This window comes from Pristis pectinata, chromosome 33 (genome assembly GCF_009764475.1).
Source record: "Pristis pectinata isolate sPriPec2 chromosome 33, sPriPec2.1.pri, whole genome shotgun sequence".
NCBI classification, from domain to species: domain Eukaryota; kingdom Metazoa; phylum Chordata; class Chondrichthyes; order Rhinopristiformes; family Pristidae; genus Pristis; species Pristis pectinata.
This window is the reverse complement of record NC_067437.1, coordinates 8,543,667-8,569,850: the sequence shown is the minus strand read 5'-3', so window position 1 is coordinate 8,569,850 and position 26,184 is coordinate 8,543,667. Positions and strand designations below refer to the sequence as shown.

The following is a 26,184-nucleotide window of genomic DNA, read 5'->3' as shown; positions in this document are numbered from 1 at the left end:
TAGAGTGTGAAATGCCGCCAAGGATCAAAACTGAGGACACCTGTAGATTTGTTGTTGCCAGGGTAATGGGAGGGATATAGGAGCATTATTTTGTTTCCTCTTAAAACTGTTTGCTTCCTGGGTTGATTGAGCAGACTTTGTCTCAAACTGTAGTTGTGGCTGAGTAGTGTCACGGACCTCTGAAGATTTGTACACTTGCTGTTGTCAGAAAAAGTAATTGGGCATTGTTGTTCTTGTTTCCAACAGTGTAATAAAACAACTTACTTTTACAAGTTGATCAGATCAAAGCTACCTTGTAAAAAATCAGTATATTGTAACAGCCTTCCCGTTTGTTGGCAGCCCTGCTGTACTCCCTGCATCTGAGGTACAAAACATGCTTGTCTTTGATTATGAGACAGGTGTTACATGTTGGAGACATTGACCTCTACTTTGCAGAGGCTGAGTGTCAGTTCTTTGACAACTTCTTGCATTTCCTATTGGACCATGACGCTACCTGTAAACATCAGGTTATCATCTCCTAGACGCTCACTGACCCAATTCCCTGAGGGGGGTCTTTCCTCAGCCGTTCACAGCCTCAACAGTTCATGGCCTCATATTCTCCAACCCTGTACTGCCCACTTCTATCTCCTCCACCGATCGACCCATTGTTGTAGCCTACTGTTGTTCCACAGAATTTATTTAATCCTATCTTGACTCCATTCTCTATCCCTTTCTCTAGTCTCTTCCCAATAACACCTGAGACAATTCTGACATCCTCTGCTGCTCTGAAAGTTCCAAGTTTCCTTGTCCCATCCAGCTCATCTTCACCAAGGACGTCAAGGGGCCATTGCTGCATCTGCGAACTGGAGCCCAACAGCGCCCTCCACTAACACCCTCGTTCATTTGGCTGAATGACTTTCTGTTAGCACCATTCACATCCAAAAATGGGAATCCATCTGGATCCATGCTATTCCCATCTCATTGCAGTTTATTCCTTGTTTCAGTCCTCTCAGCCCTTTCCCTTGCCATTTTTCACATTATATTTATGAATGTATTGGTGTGGCTTCCTGCTATCATGGAGAAGTTAAGTTTCAAAATGTTTGGTGCAAACATCTGCCCATTCTCACTTTCACATTGTCCATCTCAGATTTTTCCCTTTCTCTGCTTCTCTCTCTACAACTTGGGGCTAGGTTAGTGACTGATATCCATTACCAATCTTTGGATTGCATTACTCACTTGTCCACACTCCGCCCCACCCAACCACTTGCAAGGACTCCATTCCATTATCCCAGTTTCTCCAATGCCATTGTATCTGTTCTAACAATGACACTTTCCACACCAGTGCTTCCCACATACCTTCATTTTGTCCTATCCACAGTTGACAAAGCTCTTAACAAAATCTTCCACCTCCTGCACTCCTACTCTTGCCCCATCTCCACATTAGAGCAAATGTTCCTCTTGCCCTTGCCTTTCAAGCCACTTGCCCCCCAAATTCAACAAATCATCCGAACTTCCACCACATTTAACTTGATGCCACTACCAGACAATTCCTTCCTTCCCCTCCTTTCTAAAAAAAACATGAGAAACACATTGTGAGAAAATAGGAGCAGGAGTAGGTTACTTGGCTCCAAGCCTGCCCCAAATTTCAATATGTTCATTCCTGATCTGCCCCAGGTGTTTGAGCTTGGTCCACATAGCTCTCCATTCCAATATCTTTCAGAAATGTATCTCCTTATCTCCAGTTGCATTAATACTCTTAATACCTCCAGTAGTCTAGCCTCCATTACCCCTCTGGGCTAGAGTATTTCAGATATTCACCACCCTCTGTGAGGAGAAATTTCTTCACAACTCAGTTTTAATAAATGCTCTCTTACTTGTGACCACATCCCCCTCATTTGAGGTTCCCCCACACTGGAAAACATCTGAACATGGGGGACCTGACAGGGTACCTTTCTACTGTATCACCCCTCGTTCTTCAAAGAGAACAGAGCCAGCTGTCTTAGCCTCTTGTGACAGGACAATCCTCTCATTCCAAGAGTTCACCTGAAGAATCTCTTCTAGACTAGCTGGTGTATTTTTTTCTATTCAAGGGATCAAAACTGTGCATATAGTCCTCCAAGTGTGGACTTACCAACACCCTGTACAACTGTTTCTCAACTCCAATCTCTTTGCAATATAGGCCAATACACCATTTGCCTTCCGAAGGATTTGCTGCACCTGCCCACTAACATTTTGTAATTCATGTACAAGAACAACTAGATCCCTCTGTACTCCACTCTTTTGCAATCTCTCTCTGTTACCAGATTGATACATGCTCAACCTGTCCTTTCTAAGGATCGATTGGAGTCAAAAAGAGTGAATGGGCACTTAGTTAGAACACAAGGTTCTGAGAGCTCCAGAGGGTGGATGTGGAGGGGACATTTCTTTATTTGGGCAGGAATCTAGATCTATGCTTCTCTATTAAAGACATGACACTCATTTGAAATGAGAGAAAATGAGCATTGAGTATCTCTTGGAGCCATATACTGCCCTTTGAAAAAAATCAGGTCAGAAGTAGATCCTTTAAGGAATTGAATAAGCAACTGTACTCAATGCCATTTTTGGATTTAGCACCTGGAAATGTGATGTTGGTTATTGATGCAAATATTCTGGTTAATCACTGGCTGATTGTTATGTTTAACAAATATCACCTGGCTGCTCTACAAGTCTGGTTGTTTTCCCACATGTTCCATGCAGAATCAAGAGAGCTGCAGTCTGCTTTGCACAGTATGAAGGAATAGGTGCCTTTCTGCAACACAAATATCAGATCCAAAGGCTCATTTGCTCAGCCCATGCAACCTATTGAAATGTGGAATCCTTATTTTAAGCCAATTACTAACTGGAAGCCCACACTGTGAATGCAAGGTTCTATTTTCAGCCTGGATACAGTACTCATCTAGTCAAAATCCTCAAATTTAACCACAGTATTTAGTCAAATTTCAAAGGGGAAAAGGTGTAGCCAAGTGTCTGATAATAAATACAGTTGCTACTTAGCCCAAAACTCAAGCAGTCATAGATACCATCCCACTCCATGATTGAATCATTTATTTACATTCAATAGCTTTGTACAAAGTCAAAAAGGATACAATTCTGGTTAGATTTTGAATCAAAGCTAACCAATACCAAACACTTGAACCTTTGCACCCATTCACTCCTCCAGAGAGCTTGTCAAACAGGTATTCTCAGGGGCTCCTAGTCTCTTCAGGTTGATTGATCTCCAAGCTTCTTGATTATCTTCACTTGATCACCCAGGTAGTGGCTCTCCAGAAAGTCATACAGCTGGAGAGAATGCAGTTACATCCTGGATCAGATATAAAGCAACCCAGTGCTATTTCCAGCCCTATGTTTGAATTGGGCCATTATGAAGTAGTGCATTTCACATTGATGAGAAGTTCCACATATCCCATCAATTCCTGTCACACTGGATCATCATTGGAACAACTGCATCAATACCCTGTCAGTTAGCCTCCCATTCCTGGCAAATCCAGGAGAAACCAAACCACTGGGCTAGAGATCCTGCAAGGCCCCACCCACATTACCCAAAATCCATAGAAGGTTAGCAACTTACATGAGGGCCAGCATGCTAAGTGGAGAGTTTGTGCAGATCCAGCAGACTAGTTCATATCCTTCTCTATCTGCAGATCTCTCTGCATTGGTCTCATTGCAGAGCTCTCCAGACCCCAGGGTCACCCATTTTGGACAAGCAGCAAAATTGAGTAATGTTACAAACAGCATGTACCAGTTTTTGACTGTTTTCCAGTGCAAAGGTAGATATCCCTGATAAACCAGGAATGAAAGGTTTCCAGGAATAAGACCTTGTTCTTTAAGGGTGGGATGTGGGGAACAAGGTGATGTTAGGGTCAGATGCATGCTAAAGTATTATACACTCCTTGTAAAAGGGAGTGCAGTTGCCAGTCAATTCCTCCTCATCCTATTTTTTGTGCATTTCTTGGTTGGAAGCATTATGTTGATTATTCAGTCTGGCCAATCCTCAATTTCAACCCACTCCATAAGATCTCCAAATACATCTCCCTGCAGCAAGCAAGGAAGTAGATGGTTGAGCTAAGCTCAAATCTAATTGATTACCTTTCAGCATGGAGAATTGCTAGTGGACCCCACGATGATATAATCTGTTGTACACACAGCTTTACCATGCAGGTGCAAGTCAGTTGTTGCATTTAAATGCTTTAAATTTTATGGCAGTTCATTCCAGGCAGCAAATCAGCATTTAAAGAGGGTTAGCAACTGGATTTACCATTGTACTACTAACTATCAATATTACCACAACCCTCACTATACTAAAGCAATTACTCATTTGTACATTATTCATCTTACCTTTAAGGAAAATGTACTCCATTGCTGTAGAGCAAAAGAATTGCTACTCAGCCCATACATGTGGAAGCAAACAGACACTAAAGTATACTACTAAAGCTTATTTTCAGTTCATGATACACTTCAATAGCTTTGTACTCATCACAAGAGTCACACAAGTTTTATATCTAGTCCATTTATTGTCTTTCTTCCAGGGAGAGCTTATCAAACAGGTACTCTCCCAGGCCATTCTCAGGGGCTCCCAGTCTCTTCAGGTTGGTGATGTGATCCCCAAGCTTCTTGATCATCTTCCCTTGCTCATCCAGGTAATGCCTCTTCAGGAAGTCACACAGCTAGAGAGAAGGAGAGAATGTAATTGCATCCTGGATTAGACAAAGCAACCCAGTGCTCTTTCCACCCCTTATGTTTGAATTTGACCATCACAAAATGGTGCAGTTGACATTGATGGGAATTTCCACATGTCCCATTAGAACTTCATTGAGACAGCTGCATCAATATCCTATCAGCTAGCCTCCCACTCTCACCAATTCTTGGCAAATCCAGGAGGAGAAGCCTCTGGACTAGAGATCCTGAAATGGGACCAAGCTAGGCCCCACCAATACAACCCAAACTCTATGGAGTTTAGAGGGTTAGCAGCTTACATGAGGGTCAGTGTGCTGAGTGGACAGTTTGTGCAGATCCAGCAGACTCTGGTTCACATCCTTCTCCATCTGCAGAGCTCTCTGCATTGCTGCCAGACCATTGCTCCGCTCATCCTGCTCTGGCTTCTGCCAAGGAAAGTGACACTTCACTTGATGTTAATTAATTACACTGGTGAAACAAACAGTCAAAGATCAAGTGCAGAATACTACAAATATTGTATCAACCAAAATAAACTCATCAAGTAGAATCCTGCAAACAATTAGTCAATATCTTTGATGTGACCGGACAGCTCTGCATTTGTTGATCCAAACCTTGATGTCCTCCAGCAAGATCCGACCTCCACGCTGATTCTGGAATTCCATTAGTTTCTCAGCACACTCCCATTCGTCACAGGACTGCTTCCTGAAGAAGTCAGAAAAATGTAGGGCAACATCATCCCAGTCAAAGTATGAGGACTGGAGAAAATTTGAGGAATGTCATCAGTTGATTGCAAATAAGTTTCTCAGTCGTTGAGTAAATGGAACATTCCTGTATCCAATTTAAGCATTACAGAATGGTTTCTAATCAACTGCATCAAACAAATATCCCATCCTGGATGTCAATTCACATTATATGTTGCAGCTCATTGTGTGGCCCTCACACAGCACATGAGCAATGTTGGTGGTCACATTACGCCAAGTACCAATTTACAAATAGAGTTGCTACTTATCCTTACTATTATTTATGCCTCAACTGCAAAATAATGATCCACTTGCTATCACACACTCATGCTGGTAGCAAAGTCACATTTCTGACATGGGACTATTTGATGATTCTTGATTGTAAACTAGGAAGAGCCAGGATGTGCTTAGAAGCATTGATTGCATATTGAAACTTTTCTATGCACATGGACAATCAAAAAGGAGGACATTTCTGATGCTTGGATAATGCTGTGAAAACAATCATGGCTTTCAAGAGAACCTGAAGACTGGGCTCATCATAGTACAGCACATCCATTACACAAAACTGGTATTGGGTTCATCAATAGATCCCACTGAACACAGAACAATTAGAGAACAGCATTTACAAACACTACTAGTCATAAGCAAGTTTCACTTTCCAAACCCTTTAATGAACTGCAATTAGAGCAGAGACCAGACCATTAACTCAAGAACACACTACTGTATAATGTCCCCAGTATCTCCCAGCAAGCAATATAGTTCAAATACTTCATTGAATTACAATCTCAGACAAGGAATGAAAGACACACCATGGAGAGATAAACATAGGAGGAATAGAGCTCCATGTTAATCTGCTTGTTGACACCATCCTCACAGTCCTTGTGGTAGTTCTGAGACACTTGGGAAGCCATCCTCCTCAGCACACAACTGCAACTCACTATCACCCACAGAAGCTCTTGAAGATTCTTTCTTTGTACTCTATCCCTTGTACTTATACAGCTGGGTCAGCCTGCAATGTGGTAAAGGATGATGTCACAATGATGATTGACATTCTCTGATGGCCAGTTAGGAATTGTTCATGAATCCAAGTACCAATGAACAAGAACGGAAGATGGGACATTAAATCAAGGGGAGGAGCCAATTTTGAAAAATCCAGGATCTGGGAAATTGGTTTCTGCGATGTGCCTGCATTTGGGTTCCCTATACAGCTTTACATCTAAAAGTTTTTTTTTCTTGTTTTATACCCTAGAATTCACAACTTTAGGTCAAATATTACTGACTTTGTATTTTTCCTAAAGTGGTCCTTTTTAGACTGTCCATGGTTTCACCCTGTAAGCAGCTGTGCTGCTGGTACATTCATTGTTCAAAGCAATCAATGGATGTGTGAATGTTCAAACCAACCATTGGAGAGAGAAATGGAAACACCTGTGGGTGGTCTGAATAGTTTCATTCCTTGTCTGCAGAGTGAATGTGTATCTGAGCACTGGCTGCAGGGGGCAGCAACATTGCAAAGTCAGGTGGGATGTCTTACTCCTTTAGGTTACATTCAGTGAAATGTTGTCTGGTAAAATTCAATCTGAGCCCTCAGAATACTCTGTTCTGGTTGGGTTCAGTAAAAAATAATTTAACCTTGTTGAAGCAATGAAACTCAGATTTCTCTAACCATTTGACTCAACCTAGATGCATTCATACAGAACAGAGAGGCAAATTAACCATGTTCTTGTGCTTACTCGTTGAAGCACTATTCCAATTATGCCCCATGATGTGCTTTTTCTGCAATTTTTCCCTTTTTAGGTATTTACCAATTGCCTCTTGAAGATTGATGTTGAATCTTCTTCAGTTTTCTTTCAGGCTGTGCACTCTAGATCACAACTTATTGCCTTAAAATTAAATTCCCCTCTCCTGTCAAACCGGATTGTTTGCTTTTCATGTTGGTCATTCTCAGGTCCAATGTCACATCTGGCTTCACTCATTCACTCCAGGATTAGGTGATGACAGGCTCTTTATTAGGTTCAAACTCTGTGTTTCATTGGACTTAGTTTATCAACATTTCATTATATGTGCAACTAAAATTGTTTAACATCCACTGTTGTGGCAATGGTTAATGTATTAAACAGCTTGTCTAAAGCTTCTTTGCTGCAACAGCATGAGACGATGATAATAACTTGTGATGTGATAGGAAGGACTTCACATGACAGAATGTTGATTGATTGAGCAGACTTTATCTCAAACTGTAGTCATGGCTGAGTGGCTACTGAAGACTCGTACACTTGCTGTTGTCAGGAAGAGCAGACTCTGGTTGGTCATTGTATGCTACGTGTTCGAGTTAACAACAGTGTAATTAAACAACTTTCTTTCAATTTTGATTGGGTCAGAGCCACCTTGTAATAAATCAGCATTTTGTAACAGCCATCCTGTTTATTGGCACCCTTTCTGTACTTTCAGGATCTGGGGTACAAAAAATACTTGCCTTTGATTATGAGACAGGTTTTTACACGTTAGGCACATTGACCTCTACTTTCCAGAGGCCGAGTGTCAGTTCTCCGACATCTTGCATTTCCTATTGGATTATGATGTGGTCTGTAAACATCAGGTTATCATCTTCTAGACACTTACTGACCCAATTCCCTGTGGGAGTCCGTCCTTCACAGTTGACAGCCACCTAATCCCCAATGCTGCACTGCCCACTTCTATCTCCTCCACGAATTGACCTATTGTTACAGTCTGCTCTTGGCCCACTGGATTTATTTAGTCCTATCTTGACTCCATTCTCATTCCTTTCTCCAGTCTCTTCCCAATTACATCTTAAACAATTGTAATATCCTTGCTGCTTTGAAAGTTCCCAATTTCCTTGTCCCATGTAGCATTGACATCCAATAGCTGAAGACCTCCATTGGACACCAGGTTGGCCCAAGGGCCCATTGCTGCATCTGTGAACTGAAGTCCAGAGTCACCCTCCATTAACATTGTTTTTCACTTGGCTGAACAACTTTCATATCCAAAAATGGGAATCCATATGGATCCAGGCTATTCCTATCTCATTGTAGCTTATTTGGATATTCCTTATTTCTCAGCCCTTTCCCTTGCCAGTTTTCCCATTGCATTGATGTGGCTTCCTGCTATCGCAGAGAAGGCGAGTTTCAAAATGTTTGTTGCAAACATCTGCCCTTTCTCACTTTCACATAGTCCATCTCAGACTCTTCTCTTTCTCTGCAACTTTGGGATAGCTAGTGACCGATATCCATTACCAGCCTTTGGATTGCCACTGCTCTCTTGACCACATCTACTCCCACCTAATCACTTGTAAGGACTCTATTCTATTCTCCCAGTGTCTCAAGCTCCACTGCATCTGTTCTGACAGTGACACTTTCCACACCAGTGCTTCCCAGATATCTTCATTTTGTCTTAACCACAATTAACAGAGCTCTCACCCAAATCTCTTGCCTCATCTCAACTTATCAGAGCAAGTGTTGCTCTCACCCTTGCCTTTCACCCACTTGCTTCCAAAGTTAACTAATTATCCCAACTTCCCTACATTCAACTTGATGCTACCACCAGAAAATTCTTTCCTTCCCCTCCTCTTTTTCAGAGCACAAGAAACACACCACAACAAAACAGGAGCTGGCCACCATTCAATATGTCATCGGATCTGCCTCAGGTGTTAACACTTCTTTTGTGCTAATTCAAGATGGCCCTCAATTCCAATATCTTTCAAAAATGTATCTTCTTAATCTTTAATGCCTCCAGTGGTCTAGCCTCCATAACCTCTGAGCTAGATTATTCCAGGTATTCACAACTGAGAAGAAATATCTTCTCAATCTGTTTTAATGACCACTCCCTTGCTTGAGACTCTTCCACTCAGACATCCAAACATCTACCTTATTATGTCCCTCTAGGATCTTTTACTTCTACAACATCACCCCTCATTCTTCAGGGAGAGGGCAGATCTATTTTCTTTAGAACCTTGTGATAGAACAATCCTTTCATCCCAAGAATTCACTCAAGGAATCTCTTCTGGACTGGCTCCAGGGCATCTTCTTAATAAAGATAAAGGGACCCTCACCAACCTCCTGTACAATTGCAACAATACTTCTCAACTACAATCCCTTTGCAATAGATACTGATGCACCATTTGCTTTCCTGAGGACTTGCTGCACGTCTGCTACAAGAACACCTCGATCCCTTGGTACTCCACTCTTTTGCAACCTTTCTCCATGTTACCAGACTGATACATACTCAACCTGTCCTTTTTAGGGACCTACTTTCATAGCTAATGCTCTCTAATTCAGGCAGCATCCTGGTGGGAAAAAACTGCTGGAGGAACTCAGTGCGTCTGGCAGCACCTGTTGAGGGAAACAGACTGTTGACGTTTTGGGTTGAGACCCGTCATCTGGACTGGTGAATCTCTATGTCTGCTTTGCCAGGATGCTGCCTGGATTAGAGAGTATGGATTATGAGGAGAGACTGAAGGAGCTAGGGCTTTACTCAGCAGAAAGGAGGAGGATGAGGGGAGACATGATAGAGGTGTACAAGATATTAAGAGGAATAGATAGAGTGGACAGCCAGTGCCTCTTTCCCAGGGCACCAGTGCTCAAAACAAGAGGACATGGCTTTAAGGTAATGGGTGGGAAGTTCAAGGGAGATTTTTCACCCAGGGAGTGGTTAGTGTATGGAATGCGCTGCCTGGGGTGGTAGAGGCTGCTGATACATTGGTCAAGTTCAAGAGATTGTTAGATAAGCATCTGGAGGAATTTAAGATAGAGGGATATGGGAGGAAGGGGTTAGTCTTAGGTGAGGTTTGAAGGTCAGCACAACATGGTGGGCCAAAGGGCCTGTATTGTTCTATGGTTCTATTGGACTTAGAAGAGTGAATGGGAAGTTGAGCAGATGGATGTGGAGCAGAATCTGAATCTATGCTGCCCTGTTAATGAGGTGACACCTATTTGAAACAAGAGACAAAATGAGGATTGAATGTTTTTGGAGCCATATGCTACCCTTTGAAAAATCAAGTCAGAAGTAGATCCTTTAAGGAATTGAATGAACAGCTGTACTCAATGCCATTTTTGGCTTTAGTGTCTGGAAATATGATGTTGAAGTAATTATTCAGGTTAATAACTGGCTGATTGTTATGTTTAACCAATGTCACCTAGCTGCTCAAGTCTGGTTGTTTTCCCACATACAGAATCAAGACTACTGCAGTCTGTGTTGTATAGTATGATGAATAGGTGTCTTTCTGAAATATCAAATCAAAGGCCTCATTTGATCAGTCCATGCAATCCATTCAAATATAGAATTAGTATTTTAAACTAATTACTAAGTGAAAGCTCATGCTATGCATCCACAGTCCTATTCACAGCCAGGTTGCATTACTCATCTCAAAGTCCTCAGATTTGATCTCAATATTTACTTGAATTTCAAAGGGGAAAGTGTCAGATAACAGAATAGTTGTTACTCAGCCCAAAAAAAACAAACATAAACAGCTGGAGACCATCCCAGTCCATGATTGAATCATTGACAAAGTCAAATGAGATGAGACATTTACAATTCTGGTTGAATTAACAAATCAAAATGCTTGAAGCTTCAAGTCCACCCATTCACTCCTCTAGGGAGAGCTTGTCAAACAGGTACTCTCCTAGACCATTCTCAGGCCCCCCCCCCCCAGTCTCTCCAGGTTGGTGATGTGATCTCCAAGCTTCTTGATCATCTTCACTTGCACATCCAGGTAGTGGCTCTTCAGGAAGTCACACAGCTGGAAACAATGGAGTAAATATTAAGGAACACAAGTGTTTTCCCCCTAATTTGGATGGAAGCAATCCATAAGAAACCCCAAATAGGGCATGGCATTGGAATAAATTGAGTAAACAAATGCACTCATTTCCCCTTCTTCACCCCCCCCCCCACCCAAACCATGGAAAGATTCTGCTTGAATATTCCAATTTAAGATACTGCCAAGTGTCCCAGCCTTACCCTAGCACCCAACACCCATATCCCACTACTCAATAGATCACAACTGATCTGATTGACAGCCTTGATGTGACATGGGCCCTAACATGCCCTTTAATCTCTCCAAATGTTGTACCTCACCTTCAACAAGCTTCTACAGGAGTGGACTCAATTTACTGCACTAATGGGATACTAGTTATCCTATCACCTCCACAGAGGAACAACGTCTCCCCAATCCATGGGGAAACTGTGGTAAGACATGCACACATTCAGGTGGAGCTCCAAGTCATTGCACTCTTTCCATTGAAGGATGCAAGGGAATAGACTAAGTCAAGGTTCTTTACCCAAATTGCTCCTACTGCACAACATTGCCTCCAATAACAGGGAAGCTAGACATTGATGTTCAGCACAACTTTGGCTAATTTAGAAGTGTTTGAAGAACAAGACCTGATATAGGCACAAAATTCATGACCTATTGGGCAGCAGTGGTCCATGCTCTGAGATGCACCCGAGACCAAAGACCTGGACTAAATACCTCAAGGCACTAGAAAGATCTCCACTAATTCCTTGCCTGTGAATTCAGTGGAGAAGGAGAACTTCAACTCCAGGCATTGTGCAGGGCCTCTGGATGCTCCCAATCAGTGCAGGGGCACATACTCTCAAATACCCCATCCAATATCCCCTCCACTGACTCATTGTACAAGATCTGCAGTTACCACATGGGCTTGAGTCACCTCAGGACCTAAAACCAGAGGGAGAACAAGCCAGATATTCTGTAATCATCTGGCACATCATAGTTACACATGAAATGAGAGGTGGGCATTCAGCCCTGCATCCTGCACTTGCTTTTGGATATAGCTCTCCAATTCTTCCTAGTGATGTTCTCTCCGCAACTACATTTCTCCTTTCAGTTATCAAATGCCTCCCCCACATCGGAAGCAGATCCTGTGTCATTGTCCTTTCAAGCGGTGTACTAGATCTCAATAATATTCCCTTCTCCTTTCCCCCTTCAACAATTACCTCATTCATAATCCCATTGTGGGAAGTGCTTCCCCCCAATCCACATTTCTACACCAATTACACCAACCCCCTCTTTTCACCGATGAGCAACTAAATCTGGGTATTTACATCAGTAATGGTCATGGATGATTAAGGATGCACCAAATCAAAAGCACGTTTGATTAAATTGATGCATCACAGTCACTCAGTTGGACACCAGAGCATTTCAATAAACCATCTGGCTGAGGTATTAATCCTTTCCACAGGATCCAAGCTCAGCATCACTCAGTGGAGGAAGTAGGGATGTTGTTAAATTGAGATTTCTCCCCCCCCCCACACTATCAACAAGCATATTTTACCACTGAAATTTTCAAAGATCAAATACCAGTGGAAAATGTGGTTGAGAATATTGAAGCCACAAGCATATGAACCAATTATTGTGCAGTCTTTAATTGCTAGAACTAGACAACTGTTGCACAGCTTCTGCTTCAAGCAGAATCCATTGCTCAGGGTACAAAGGGACAATACCGACCCAGTAAGATTAAAAAAAACTATGGTCATTTGATAGGGAACATTATGGGCCCCACACATTATACAGCAGGGGCTGATATCAAGTTACTGGGACATGCTTGTTTGGATGCCTGTGGCAAGTATTGTTTCAAAGGTTTTAAAGAGTAGCAATTCAGCTAGCAAATTTGAACTTGGCACATGTTTGAGACAACTTCCTGTCTCCAAACAGAGAATATTGTTGAGGACAGTTCAGCTCATTCTATTCCTTCCATTATCACCATATTGTTTGTTTCTTGTATGGGAGACCAGATATTTGTTATTTGACCAGTGGAGTTGATGGTTATAGGTCAATCCTTATGTAACCCAAAACCAACCCAATTCACACTCACTAAAGTATATCCAGTTAAAGTCAGAATCAACAGCAAAAGCCAGCCTTCAGGAAGTTACAGAGTTGGGGAAGGGTTGGTAGGCAAAGAGCATCTCTAATAAATCACATGTTTTCCATGCTAGTGCTTAGACCCTAGGAAAACAGGACAGGACAGTTTCCACCCCCCACCACCACCAATGTCTGATCTGTCTTTTCATATTGTGCCATTTACTCTGGAGACATCAAACCTTCATTTATGGAAGTCTGGAGATAGGATCACATTGATACCAAGTTAATATTGAGGACTCACATGAGGGTCAGTGTGCTGAGTGGAGAGTTTGTGCCTATCCAGCAGACTAGTTCACATCTTTCTCCAGCTGCAGAGCTCTCTGCATTGCCTCCAGACCATTGGTCTACACACCCTGCTCTGGATTCTGCCAAGGAAAGCAACACCATTCACTTGAAGTAGATTTCCTCCACTTGTGTAATTCATCTTCACAAAGACTATTTCTAGAATTCAGCACTTTGTATTGACAAAAAAAAATCAGATCAAGTAGATTCATTTTCTGCAGATGGAATTAACCAAGAATTTTGATGGAATGAGACCAATTGCTTTGCAATTGTTGAACCAAACCTTGATGTCTTCCAGCAAGATCTGACCTCCACGCTGATTCTGGAGTTCCATCAGTTTCTCAGCACGCTCCCATTTCTCATGTGACTGCTTCCTGAAGAATTCAGAAGTGATGCAGGGCAACATCACCTCAGTCAAAGTAAAAGGACTGTAGAGAGATTTGAAGAGCTTCATTTTAGATGGTTGCAATAAGGAAATTCTCAAATCATGGGTAAATTAAACTTTGCATCCCATTTAAACATTACAGAATGGTTTCTAATCAAATGCATCAAACAAATATCCCATCCTGGATGTCAATTCACATTATATGTTGCAGCTCATTGTGTGGCCCTCACACAGCACATGAGCAATGTTGGTGGTCACATTGTGCCAAGTACCAATTTACAAATAGAGTTGCTACTTATCCTTACTATTATTTATGCCTCAACTGCAAAATAATGATCCACTTGCTATCACACACTCATGCTGGTAGCAAAGTCACATTTCTGACATGGGACTATTTGATGATTCTTGATTCTGAACTAGGAACAGCCAGATGTGCTTAGAAACATTGTTTACACACTATCCATGCAATATGTATAGAAGTTGTAATCAAAAAGGAGGATATTTCCAGTGCTTGCATAACACTGAAAACAACCAGGGCTTTAAAGAGAACCAGAACACCAGGTTCATTAGAGTACAACACATCCATTACACAGAAATAGTATTGGGTTCATCAACAGATCTCATTGATGAGAGAAGAATTAGAGATCATCATCTACTAATGAGTCACAGGCAAGTTTAACTTTCCAAACCCTTTAAAAGAAGTACAACTAGAGCAAAGACCATCCTGTTAATATAAAAAATGTCCCCAATATCACCCTGCAAGGAATATAGTTCAAAACCTTCACTGAATTACAACCGTAAACAAGGAAGGAAGACTAACCATGGAGAGATAAACATAGGAGGAATAGAGCTCCACATTAATCTGCTTGTTGACACCACGCTCACAATCCTTGTGGTAGTTCTGACATACTTGGGAAGCCATCCTCTTCTCTACACAATTGCACCTCACTATCACCCAGGGAAGCTCCAAATGAACCTTATTTCTCATTCAGTTCCTTGTACTTATACAGCTGGGTCAGCCTGCAGTGTGGTGAAGGATGGCCTCACAATGATGATTGACATTCCCTGATAGCCAGTTAGGAATTGCTCATGAATCCAAGTGCCAATGAACAAGAACGGAAGATGGGACATTAAATCAATGGGAGGAGGAGCCAATTTGGAACAACTGAGGTTCTGGGAAATTGGTTTCTGTGATGTGCCAGCCTTTGGGTTCCCTGTATGGCCTTACATCTGAAAGTTTGTTTTCTTGTTTTATCACCTAAAAATCGCAACTTTTACTGATATTGTTTTTTATACGGAAGTGGTCATATCTTAGACTACCCGTGGTTGTAAACTGTAAGCAGCTGTGCTGCTGGTACATTCATTGTTCAAAGCAATCAAGGAATTTTTGTGAATGTTCAAATCAGTTATTGGAGAGAGAAATGGAAACACTGCAAAGGTCTGAACAGTTTCATTCCTTGTCTGGGGAGTGGATCTGTGTCTGAGCACTGGCTGCAGGGGGCAGCAACAGTGCAAAGCATGGTAGGACGTTCACTCCTTTGGGTTATACTTAAGTGTAACGTTGCCTGGTAAAATTCAATCTGAGCCCGCAGAATACTCCGTTCTGGTTGGATTCAGTGAAGAATAATTTAACCTTGTTGAAACAATAAAACTCAGATGTTCTCTAACCGTTTGACTCAACATAGGTGCGTTAACACAGAACACAAGGAGGCTATGTAGCCCTATTCTTGTGCTTACTCTTTGAAACCATATTCCAATTATACCCCCTGATGTGCTTTCTCTGCAATTTCTTTCCCTTTTAGGTATTTACCAATTCCCTCTTGCAGATTGACATTAAATCTGCTTCAGTTATCTCTCAGGCCGTGCACTCTAGGTCACAACTTACAGCCTTAAAATTAAATTCCCCTCTTCTGTCACACCGGATTGTTTGCCTTTCATAATGGTCATTCTCGGGTCCAATGTCACATCAGACTTCACTCATTCACTCCAGGATTAGGTGATGATGGGCTCCTTATTTGGTTAAAAAATATGTGCTTCATTGGTCCAGAGGACAAGACATTGAGGTGAAAACACTGATGTACAATTCCAGTTGTGACCTCATTGTGGGAAACGTTTACAACCAATGCACCAATGTCACAACACCGGCCCTTTGGTTTCTGAGGGAATGTCGCTGATGAGCAAGTGAATCTGGATATTTACACCATTAATGGCAAAGGAGATGCAGGAAACCGCAAATCAGAAGTTGATTTGATGAAAGTGATGTTCATCACGTGGTCATTGTTGGTGGCCACTCAGTTGGGCAGCAGAGCCTTTGTTAAACCTTGCTCTTTGTGGCGTTGAGCCAACTTCCGACTAAACCTTTCTGCAAGATCTCTAAACTATCCATTGCTCCTTGCAGGAAGTGGGGATGTGGAACTAAATTCTATTTGGTTTATCAACATTTTGTTATATGTGCAACTAACATTGTTTAACATCCACTTCTGTGGTCATGGTTAATGTGTTAAATCACTTAACTAAAGCTTGTTTGCTGTAATAGTGTAATGGAATCATAATAACAACTTGTGATGTGACAGGAAGGACTTGTCACATGACAGAACGTTTTGTGATCATAGGCGTAAAGGAAGGAAATTTTCCTAGTGGTAGGGAAAACGTCCTTGGACTGGAGTGTGAAATGCTGCCAAGGATCAAAACTGTGAGGATACCTGTAGATTTGTTGTTGCCAGGGTAATGGAAGGGATATGAGAGCATTATTTTGTTTTCTCTTGAGAACTGTTTGGTTCCTGAGTTGATTGAGCAGACTTTGTCTCAAAGTGTAGTCATGGCTAAGTAGTGTCAAGGACCACTGAAGATTCATACATTTGCTGTTGTTAGGAAAAGCAGACTCTGCTTGGGCATTGTATGCTCTGTGTTCTTGTTACCAACAGTGTAATAAAACAGCCTTCTTTAACATGTTGATTGGATCGGATTCACCTTGTAATAAATCAGCATTTTGTAACAGCCATCCTGTTTGTTAGCACCCCTCCTGCACTCCCTGGATCTGGGGAACAAACATGCTTGTGTTTGATTATGAGACAGGTGTTACATGTTAGGCACATTGACCTCTACTTTGCAGAGGCTGAGTGTCAATTCTTTGTCATCTTCTTGCACTTCCTATTGGACGATGACGCTGCCTGTAAACATCAGGTTCTCATCTCCTAGACACTCACTGACCCAATTCCCTGAGGGGGTCTTTCCTTCACAGTTGACAGCCTCCTAATCTCCAACGCTGCACTGCCCCTTTTCACCATGGACATCCAATAGCTGAAGATCTCCATTGGACACCAGATTACCCAAGGGCCCATTGCTGCATCTGTGAACTGAAGCCACGTAGCACCCTCCACTACCAGCCTCCCCCCTTCACTTGGCTGAATTATCGCCACTCACATCCAAAAGTGGGAATCCATATGGATCCAGGCTATTCCTATCTCATTGTAGGTTATTTGGATGTTCCTTGTTTCAGTCCTCTCATCCCTTTCCCTTGCCAGTTTTCCCATTGCATTGCTGATTTTATTGGTGTGGCTTCCTGCTATCATGGAGAAGTTTCAAAATATATTTTGCAAACACCTCCCCTTCTCACTTTCACATAGTCCATCGCAGACTCTTCCCTCTCTCTACAACTTGGGGTTAGGCCAGTGACCAATATCCATTACCAGACTTTGGATTGCCACTGCTCTCTTGACCACATCTACTCCCACCCAACCACTTGTAAGAACTCTATTCCATTCTCCCAGTTTCTCCAACTCCACCTTATCTGTTCTGACAACTCCACTTTCCACACCAGTGCTTCCCAAATATCTTCATTGCATTTTATCCACAGTTGTCAGAGCTCTCACCCAAATCTCTTCCACTTCCTTCACTGTCTATCTCTACTTATCAGAGCAAGTGTTCCTCTCGTCCTTACCTTTCACCCCCAAAATTAACAAATCATCCTAACTTCCACCACATTCTTGATGCTGCCACCAGAAAAGTCTTCCCTCTTTTTTTTAAAGAGCACAAGAAACACCACAAGAATATAGGAGTGGGTGAAGGTTACCTGTCCAAAGCCTGCCCCACAATTCAGTATGATGTCTGAGCTACCCCAGGTGTTAATTCCTCTTTTGTGCCAGTTCCACATGACCCCCCAATTCCAATGTCTTTCAAAAATTTATCTCCTTAATCTTTAACACCTCCATAACCCCTCTGGGCTAGATTATACCAAATATTTACCACCCCTATGAGATTTCCTCTAGCTCAGTTTTAATAACCACTCCCTTGCTTGTGACTACATCTCCTGTTTGAGGCTCTTCCACTCTCAGAAACATCTACCTCGTCATGTCCTTCTAGGATCTTTTATATTTCTACTACATCACCCCTCATTCTTCAGAGTGGATAGATCCATCTTCTTTAGTATCTTGGGACAGGACAATCCTCTCATCCCAATAATTCACTTGATAATCTCTTCTGGACTGCATCCAGGGCTAGTGTATATATTTTTATAAAACAAAGTCACCAAACCTGTGCACAGTCCTCCCAGTTACAGCCTCACCAACATCCTGTACAATTGCAACAATAATTCTCAACTACAATCCCTTCACAATAGGGACCAATACACCATTTGCTTTCCTAAGGACTTGCTGCACCTGCCTGCTACCATTTTGTAATTCATGTACAAGGACACTTTGATCCCTCTGTATTCCACTCTTTGTTACCAGATTGATACATGCTCAATCCATCCTTTCTGGGGATCTGTTGGAGTCCAGAAGAGTGAATGAGAGTGTCAGAGGGTGAATGTAGAAGGATTGTCACGTGGACAAGAATCTGGATGTATGCTTCTGTTCATGGGGGTGGGTGGGTGGTGTCACCCATTTGAAACAAAAGACAAAATGAGGATTGAGTGGTTTTGGAGCTGTGCTCTACCCTTTGAAAATCAAGTCAGAGGTAGATCCTTTAAGCAATTGAATAAGCAACTGTACTCATGCAGAATCAAGACTACTACAGTCTGCTTTGTGTAGTATGAAGAAATAGGTGCTTTTCTGGAACACTGAAATATCAAATCCAAAGCCTCATTTGATCAGTCCAGACAACTCATTCAAATATGACATTAGTATTTTAAACTAATTACTAAGTGAAGTCCACTAGGTTCTATTCATAGCCAGGTTGCATCAATCTACTCACAGTCCTCATTTGATCTCAATATTTACTTAAATTTCAAAGGAAAAGTGTAGCCTAGTGTCTGATAACAGAAATACAGTTGTTACTCAGCCCAAAAATAAGCAGCTGGAGACCATCTCAGTCCATGCTCAAATTGTTTGTTTACATTCCATAGCTTTGTACAAAGTCAAATGGGATAAGACATTTACAATTCTAGTTGGATTACTAATCAAGGTGCTCGATGCTTCAAGTGCACCCATTCACTCCTCCAGGGACAGCTTATCAAACAGGTACTCTCCCAGGCCATTCTCAGGGGCTCACAGTCCCTTCAGGTTGGTGATGTGATCTCCAAGATTCTTGATCATCTTCACTTGCTCATCCAGGTAATGTCTCTTCAGAAAGACACAGCTGGAGGTGAGGGAAAGGAGTTACATTGTGAAGATATAAAGGAATCCATTCATAATCCCATTGTGGGAAGCATTTCCACCCAATCCATATTACACTAACCCTCCATTTTCACCAATGAGCAAATAAATCTGGGTATTTACATCAAGGTCAGAGGATTAAGGATGCACCAAATCAAAAGGACATTTGATCAAATTGACATGAGTCACTCAGTTGGACACCAGAACATTCTAATAAATAGTGTGGCTCCAAAACATTAATCCTGTCACACAGGATCTAACCTCAGTGTCACTCAGTGAAGTAGGGATGTTGATAGTTTGGAAAAGCTTAACGTAACATTTTACTGAAATTCTCAGAAGATCAAATACCAGTGGAAATGTGGTTGAGATATTAAAGCACAAGCTCTAGCTGTATCAAGAATCCATTGCTCATGGTACAAAGGAAAAATACTAACCCAGTAAGATTCACAAACATTGGTCATTTTGCTAGGGAACACTATGTGCCCCACAAATGATACAGCAGGGGCTGATATCAAGTTACTGGGACATGCTTGTTTGGATGCCTGTGGTAAGTATTGTTCCCAAAAGGTTTTCAAAAGTAGCAATTCAGTTGGCAAGTTTGAACTTGGTATGCATGTTTATGAAACAATGTTCTGACTACAACAAACTATTGCGAGGACAGTTTAGCTCATTCTATTCCTTCCATTATCACCATATTTGTTTCTGACTGGGAGACCAGATGATTGTTATTTAACCAGTGGAGTTAGTGGTTATAGGTCAATCCTTATGCAACTTCAAACCAACCCAATTCACACTTACTGAAAGTATATTCAGTTAAAGTCTGAGTCAAAAGCCCTTTGAAAGTTGCAGAGAAGTTGGGGAAGGATGGATGGGACAAAAGGAATCTACAATAACCACAGTTCTCCATGGTAGAGCTTAGAATCTAGGATGACGAACACTCTCCAAACCCCCCTCCCCCCCCCCCCCACAAATCGGTACCCGCTGTGTCTTTTCATATTCTGCAAGTCTCTGGAGACACTAAACCTTCACTAGAAGTCTGGAGATAGGATCACATTGATACCAAGTTAATATTGGGGACTCACATGAGGGTCAGTGTGCTGAGTGGAGAGTTTGTGTAGATCCAGCAGACTCTGGTTCACATCCTTCTCCAGCTGCAGAGCTCTCTGCATTGCCTCCAGACCATTGCTCCACTCATCCTGCTCTGGCTTCTGCCGAGGAAAGCAACACCATTCACTTGAAGTGGATTAATTACACAAGTGGAAGAAACCATCACAAAGACAAAATGCAGAACTCTAGAAATATTGTATCAACCAAAATCAAGTAGAATACTTTACTGCAGACAGAACTAGTCAACATCTTTGATGGAATGAAAGACTACTGTATTCCTTGAGCCAAACCTTGATGTCCTCCAGCAAGATCTGACCTCCACGCAGATTCTGGAATTCCATTAGTTTCTCAGCTTGCTCCCATTCCTCATGGGACTGCTTCCTGAAGAATTCAGAAAAATGATGCAGGGCAACATTATCTCAGTTAAAGTAAAAGGACTGTGGAGAGATTTGAAGAGCTTCATTTTAGTTGGTTGCAATAAGGAAATTCTCAACTCACAGGTTGATTGAACCTGTGGGGATTTAATTTAAACAGTGGGGAATTGTTTCTAATCAACTGCATCAAACAAATATCCCAGCCTGGATGTCAATTCACATTACATGTTGCAGCTCTGTGTTGCTGTCACAAAGCATATGAACAATATTGGTGGTCACATTATGTCAAATATCAATTTACAAATAGAACATCACAGTACAGGCCCTTCAGCCCACAATGTTGTGCCAACATTTTATCCTGCTTTAAGATTTATCTAACCCTTCCCTCCCACATAACCCTCCATTTCTTTATCATTCATGTGTCTAACTAAGTCTTTTAATATAGAGTTGCTACTTCTTTATTATTTATGCCTCAGCTGCAAAATAATGATCCACTTGCCTTCAGGCACTCATGAGTCCAAGTCACATTTCTGATATTCAACTATATGATGATTGAACTCAAGAGTCAGGATGCTTAGAAGCACCATCTTCACACTGTCCATGAAAAGATGCACATTAGAAGTTTCAATTAAATGGAGGATGTTTCAGGAGCTTGGATAATGCTGAGAAACCAAGCACAGCTTTCAGGAGAACTTGAACATTTAGCTTCATCATACTACTTCACATCCATTACACAAAGCTGGAATTGGGTTCAGAGTCTCTTGATAACAGGACAATTGGAGAATAGCATTCACAAACAATGTCACAGGCAAGTTTCACTTTCTAAAGCCCTAGTTAATGAATTGCAGATAGAGCAAAGACAAGACAATTAACCCAAGAGCACCCTACAGTATACAAATGTCCACAGTATCCCCCAGCAAGGAATATAGTTCAAATACTTCATTGAATTACAACCTCAAACAAGGAATAAAAGACTCACCATGGAGAGATAAACATAGGAGGAATAGAGCTCCATGTTAATCTGCTTGTTGACACCATCCTCACAGTCCTTGTGGTAGTTCTGACACACTTTGGGAAGCCATCCTCTTCTTTACACAGTTACACCTCACTATCAGCCAGGGAAGCTCAGGATGAACCTTACTTTTCATTCAGTTCCTTGTACTTATACAGCTGGGTCAGCCTGCATGATGGTAAAGAATGACCTCACAATGATGATTGACATTCCCTGATAGCCAGTTAGGAATTCCTCATGAATCCAAGTGCAAATGGACAAGAATGGAAAATGGGATATTAAATCAAGGGGAGGAGGAGCCAATCAGAGGTTTGGAATAATTCAGGTTCTAAGAAATTGGTTTCTGTGATGTGCCAGCCTTTGGGTTCCCTGCATAGCCTTATATCTGAAAGTGTTTTCTTGTTTCATACCCTACAAATCACAAATTTAGGTCAAGATTTACTAATCTGGTATTTTTCCTGAAGTGGTGTTTCTTAGACTGTCCATGGTTGTAAACTGTAAGTATCTGTGCTGCTGGTATATTCATCTGTCAAAGTTGTCAATGAGTCTGTGTGGATGTTCAAACCACCCATTGGAGAGAGAAATGGAAACACCTGTGGGTGGTCTGAACAGTTTCATTCCTCATCTGTGGAGGGATGTGTGTCTGAGCACTGGCTGCAGGGGGCGTTTCACTCCTGTGGGTGATATTCAGAAATATTGTCCGGTAAAATTAAGTCTGAGCCTTAAGAATACTCTGTTCTGGTTGGATACAGCGAAGAATAATTTAACCTTTTTGGAATATTGAAACCTAGATATTCTCTAACAATTTGATTCAATGTACATGCATTCACACAGAACAGAGAGGCAATTTGATCCTATTGTGCTTACTCTTTGAAACTGTATTCTAATTATGCTTTCTTTGCAATTTTTTTCCCCTTGGGTATTTAAATTGCATTTTGCAGATCAATATTGAATCTGCTTCAGTTGTCTTTCAGGCATTGCACTCTAGGTCACAACTTACTGCCTTAAATTCCGCCCTCCTGGCCCTCTGGATTGTTTGCCTTTCACCTTGGTGCTTCGCTCCAGGAGTAGGTGATGACAGGCTCCTGAGAGGTTTGCTGTAATAGTGTCATAGAATCATAATAATAAGTGATGTGACAGGAAGGACGTCACATAACAGAAAGGACATCATGTGACAGAATGTTGTGTGATCATAGGTATAAAGGAGTAGAGTAAATGCCTTTGGACTGGAGTGTGAAATGCTGCCAATGATCAAAACTGTGAGGATACCTGTAGATTTGTTGTTGCCAGAGTAATGGAAGGGACATGAGAGCATTATTTTGTTTCCTCTTGAGATGTGTTTGCTTCCTGGGTTGATTGAGCAGACAGCCTCAAACTGTAGCTGTGGCTGAGTGGTGTCAAGGACCTCTGAAGACTCGTACACTTGCCGTTGTCAGGAAAAGTGATTTGGCATTGTATATTGTGTGTTCTTGTTACCAACAGTGTAATAAAACACATTTCTTTAACATGTTGATTGGATCGGAGCCACCTTGTAGTAAATCAGCATTTTGTAACAGCCCTTCTGTTTGTTGGCAGCCCTGCTGTACTCCCTGCATCTGGGGTACAAAACATGCTTGTCTTTGATTATGAGACAGGTGCTACATGTTGGAAACATTGACCTCTACTTTGCAGAGGCTGAGTGTCAGTTCTATGACATCTTCTTGCATTTCCTACTGGACAATGACGCTGCCTGTGAACATCAGGTTATCATCTCCTAGACACTCACTGACCAATTCCCTGAGTGTGTCTTTCCTTCACAGTTAACAGCCTCCTAATCTCCAACCCTGCACTGCCCACTTCTATCTCCTCCACCAATCGACCCATTGTTGTAGCCTACTGTTGTTCCACAGAATTTATTTAATCCTACCTTGACTCCATTCTCCATCCCTTTCTCCAGTCTCTTCCCAATTACACAAATCTGAGACTTTCTGCTGCTTTGAAAGTTCCGAATTCACATTTAGCCCATTTTCACCATGGACATCCAATAGCTGAAGATCTCCATTGGACACCAGATTAACTCAAGGGTCCATTGCTGCATCTGTGAACTGAAGCCATGTAGCACCCTCCACTACCAGCCTCCCCCCTTCACTTGGCTGAACAACCTTTGCAACCAAAAATAGGAATCCATGTAGATCCAGGCTATTCCCGTCTCATTACAGGTTATTTGGATATTCCTTGTTTCAGTCCTCTCATCCCTTTCCCTTGCCAGTTTTCCCATTGCATTGCTGCTTGTATTGGTGTGGCTTACTGCTGTCACGGGGAAGTTAAGTTTCAAAATGTTTGTTGCAGACATCTGCCTTTTCTCACTTTCACATTATCCATCTCAGATTCTTCTCTTTCTCTGCTTCTCTCTCTGCATCTTGGGGATAGGTTAGTGACCGATATCCATTACCAGCCACTGGATTGCCACTGCTCCCTTGACCACACCTCCTCCCACCCAGCCACTTGTAAGGACTCTATTTCCATTCTCCCAGTTTCTGCAACTCCACCTTATCTGTTCTGGCAATCACACTTTCCACACCAACGCTTCCCAAATATCTTCATTTTGTCTTATTCACAGTTGACAGAGTTCTCACCCAAATCTCTTGCACTTCCTGCACTTCTCCTCTTGTCCGATCTCCATCTATCAGAGCAAATGTTCTTCTCACCCTTGCCTTTCACCCACTTGCCTCCTAATTCAGCAAATGATCCTAACTTCCACCACATTCAACTTGATGTTACCACCAGACAATTCCTACCTTCCTCTTTTTCTTTAAAAAGAAGACAAAAAAATAGGAACAGGAGTAGGTTACCTGGCCCCAAGCCTGCTCACCATTCAATACGATCATGCCTGATCTACCCCAGATGTTGACTCCTTTTCTGACAGTACCAGTTAGCCCACAGATCTGGTATTTTTTTTCAAAAATTTATCTCCTAACTCTAATACCTCCAGTGATCTAGCCTCCATAACCCCTCTCGGGTAGAGTATTCTAGATATTCACCACCCTTCATGAGAATAGATTTCTTCACGACTCAGTTTCAATGAACACTCCTTTGTGATCATGTCCCCTTATATGAGGCTGTCCCACTCTTTGTAACTTCTAAACATCTACCCTGTCATGTCCCCTAGGATCCTGTATATCTCTACATCACCCCTCATTTTTCAAAGAGAGCAGATCTAACTATTTTAGCCTCGTGACAGGACAATCCTCTGCTCCTAAGAATTCACCTGAAGAATATCTTCTGGACTTGCTCTAATGCACTTCTATTCTTTAAAAAAAGAGACTAAAACTGTGCACAGTCCTCCAGGTGCAGCCTCACCAACTGCCTGTACAATTATAATCATAATTCTACATTTCCTCAGTACTAATCCCATTGCAATAGAGGCCAAAACAACATTTGCCTTCCTAAGGACTTGCTTCACCTGCCTGCTACCATTTTGTAATTCGTGTACAAGAACACCTGGACCCCTCGGTACCCCACTCTTTTGTAATCTCTCTCATTATTACCAGACTGATACTTACTGTCCTTTCTTGGGGATCTATTGGTGTCTAGAAGACTGAATGGGCACTTAGTTGGAATATAAAGTTCTGAGAGTTTCAGAGGGTGGATGTGGAGAGGCCACTTCCTCTTGTGGCAAGAATTTGGATCTTTGCTTATCTATTAAATAGGTGTCACCAATTTGAAACAAGGGACAAAAATAGGATGATTGAGTGTTTTTTGTTGGAACAGTGTACTACCCTTTCACTGTGAAGTCAGAAGTAGATCCTTTAAGGAATTGAATAAACAATTGTATACAAGGTTTTATTCACAGCCAGGTTGCAGTACTCATCTAGTCAAATTCCTCAGACTTGCTCTTAATTTTAGTCAAATTTCAAAGGGGAAAAGTGTAGCTCAGTGTCTAAATATAAACACATCTGTTACTCAGCCTAAAAACCTCAAGATTAAAAATAAGCAGCTGGAGACCATCCCAGTCCATGATTGAATAGTTTATTTACATTTCATAGCTTTGTACAAAGTGAAATGGGATAAGACATTTACAATTCTGGTTGGATTACTAATCAAAATGCTTCAACCTTCATGTGCACCCAT

The 26,184-nt window shown here is 41.8% G+C and overlaps 1 protein-coding gene and 1 pseudogene across 4 annotated transcripts; both read right to left on the bottom strand.

Annotated features, from left to right (window-relative positions):
• Window positions 1-2,915: 2,915 nt before the first annotated feature.
• LOC127585443 (ferritin heavy chain, oocyte isoform-like) lies at window positions 2,916-22,167 on the bottom strand. Of its 4 annotated transcripts, none has more exons than XM_052042876.1 (4): window positions 6,242-6,398; window positions 5,304-5,394; window positions 4,992-5,117; window positions 2,916-4,682 (listed from the first exon to the last, which is right to left on the bottom strand). In XM_052042876.1, the coding sequence occupies exons 1-4, from the start codon at window positions 6,298-6,300 to the stop codon at window positions 4,527-4,529; spliced, it is 432 nt and encodes a 143-aa protein (XP_051898836.1). In that variant the 5' UTR covers window positions 6,301-6,398; the 3' UTR covers window positions 2,916-4,526. The 4 variants fall into 4 exon arrangements, with proteins under 4 accessions (XP_051898836.1, XP_051898837.1, XP_051898834.1 ...); XM_052042877.1 differs by lacking the exon at window positions 6,242-6,398 and adding an exon at window positions 22,042-22,167 and having other exon boundaries at window positions 3,884-4,682; XM_052042874.1 differs by having other exon boundaries at window positions 3,884-4,682; window positions 5,304-5,447; window positions 6,242-6,364.
• LOC127585448 (ferritin heavy chain, oocyte isoform-like) lies at window positions 11,027-14,909 on the bottom strand (annotated as a pseudogene).
• Window positions 22,168-26,184: the final 4,017 nt, after the last annotated feature.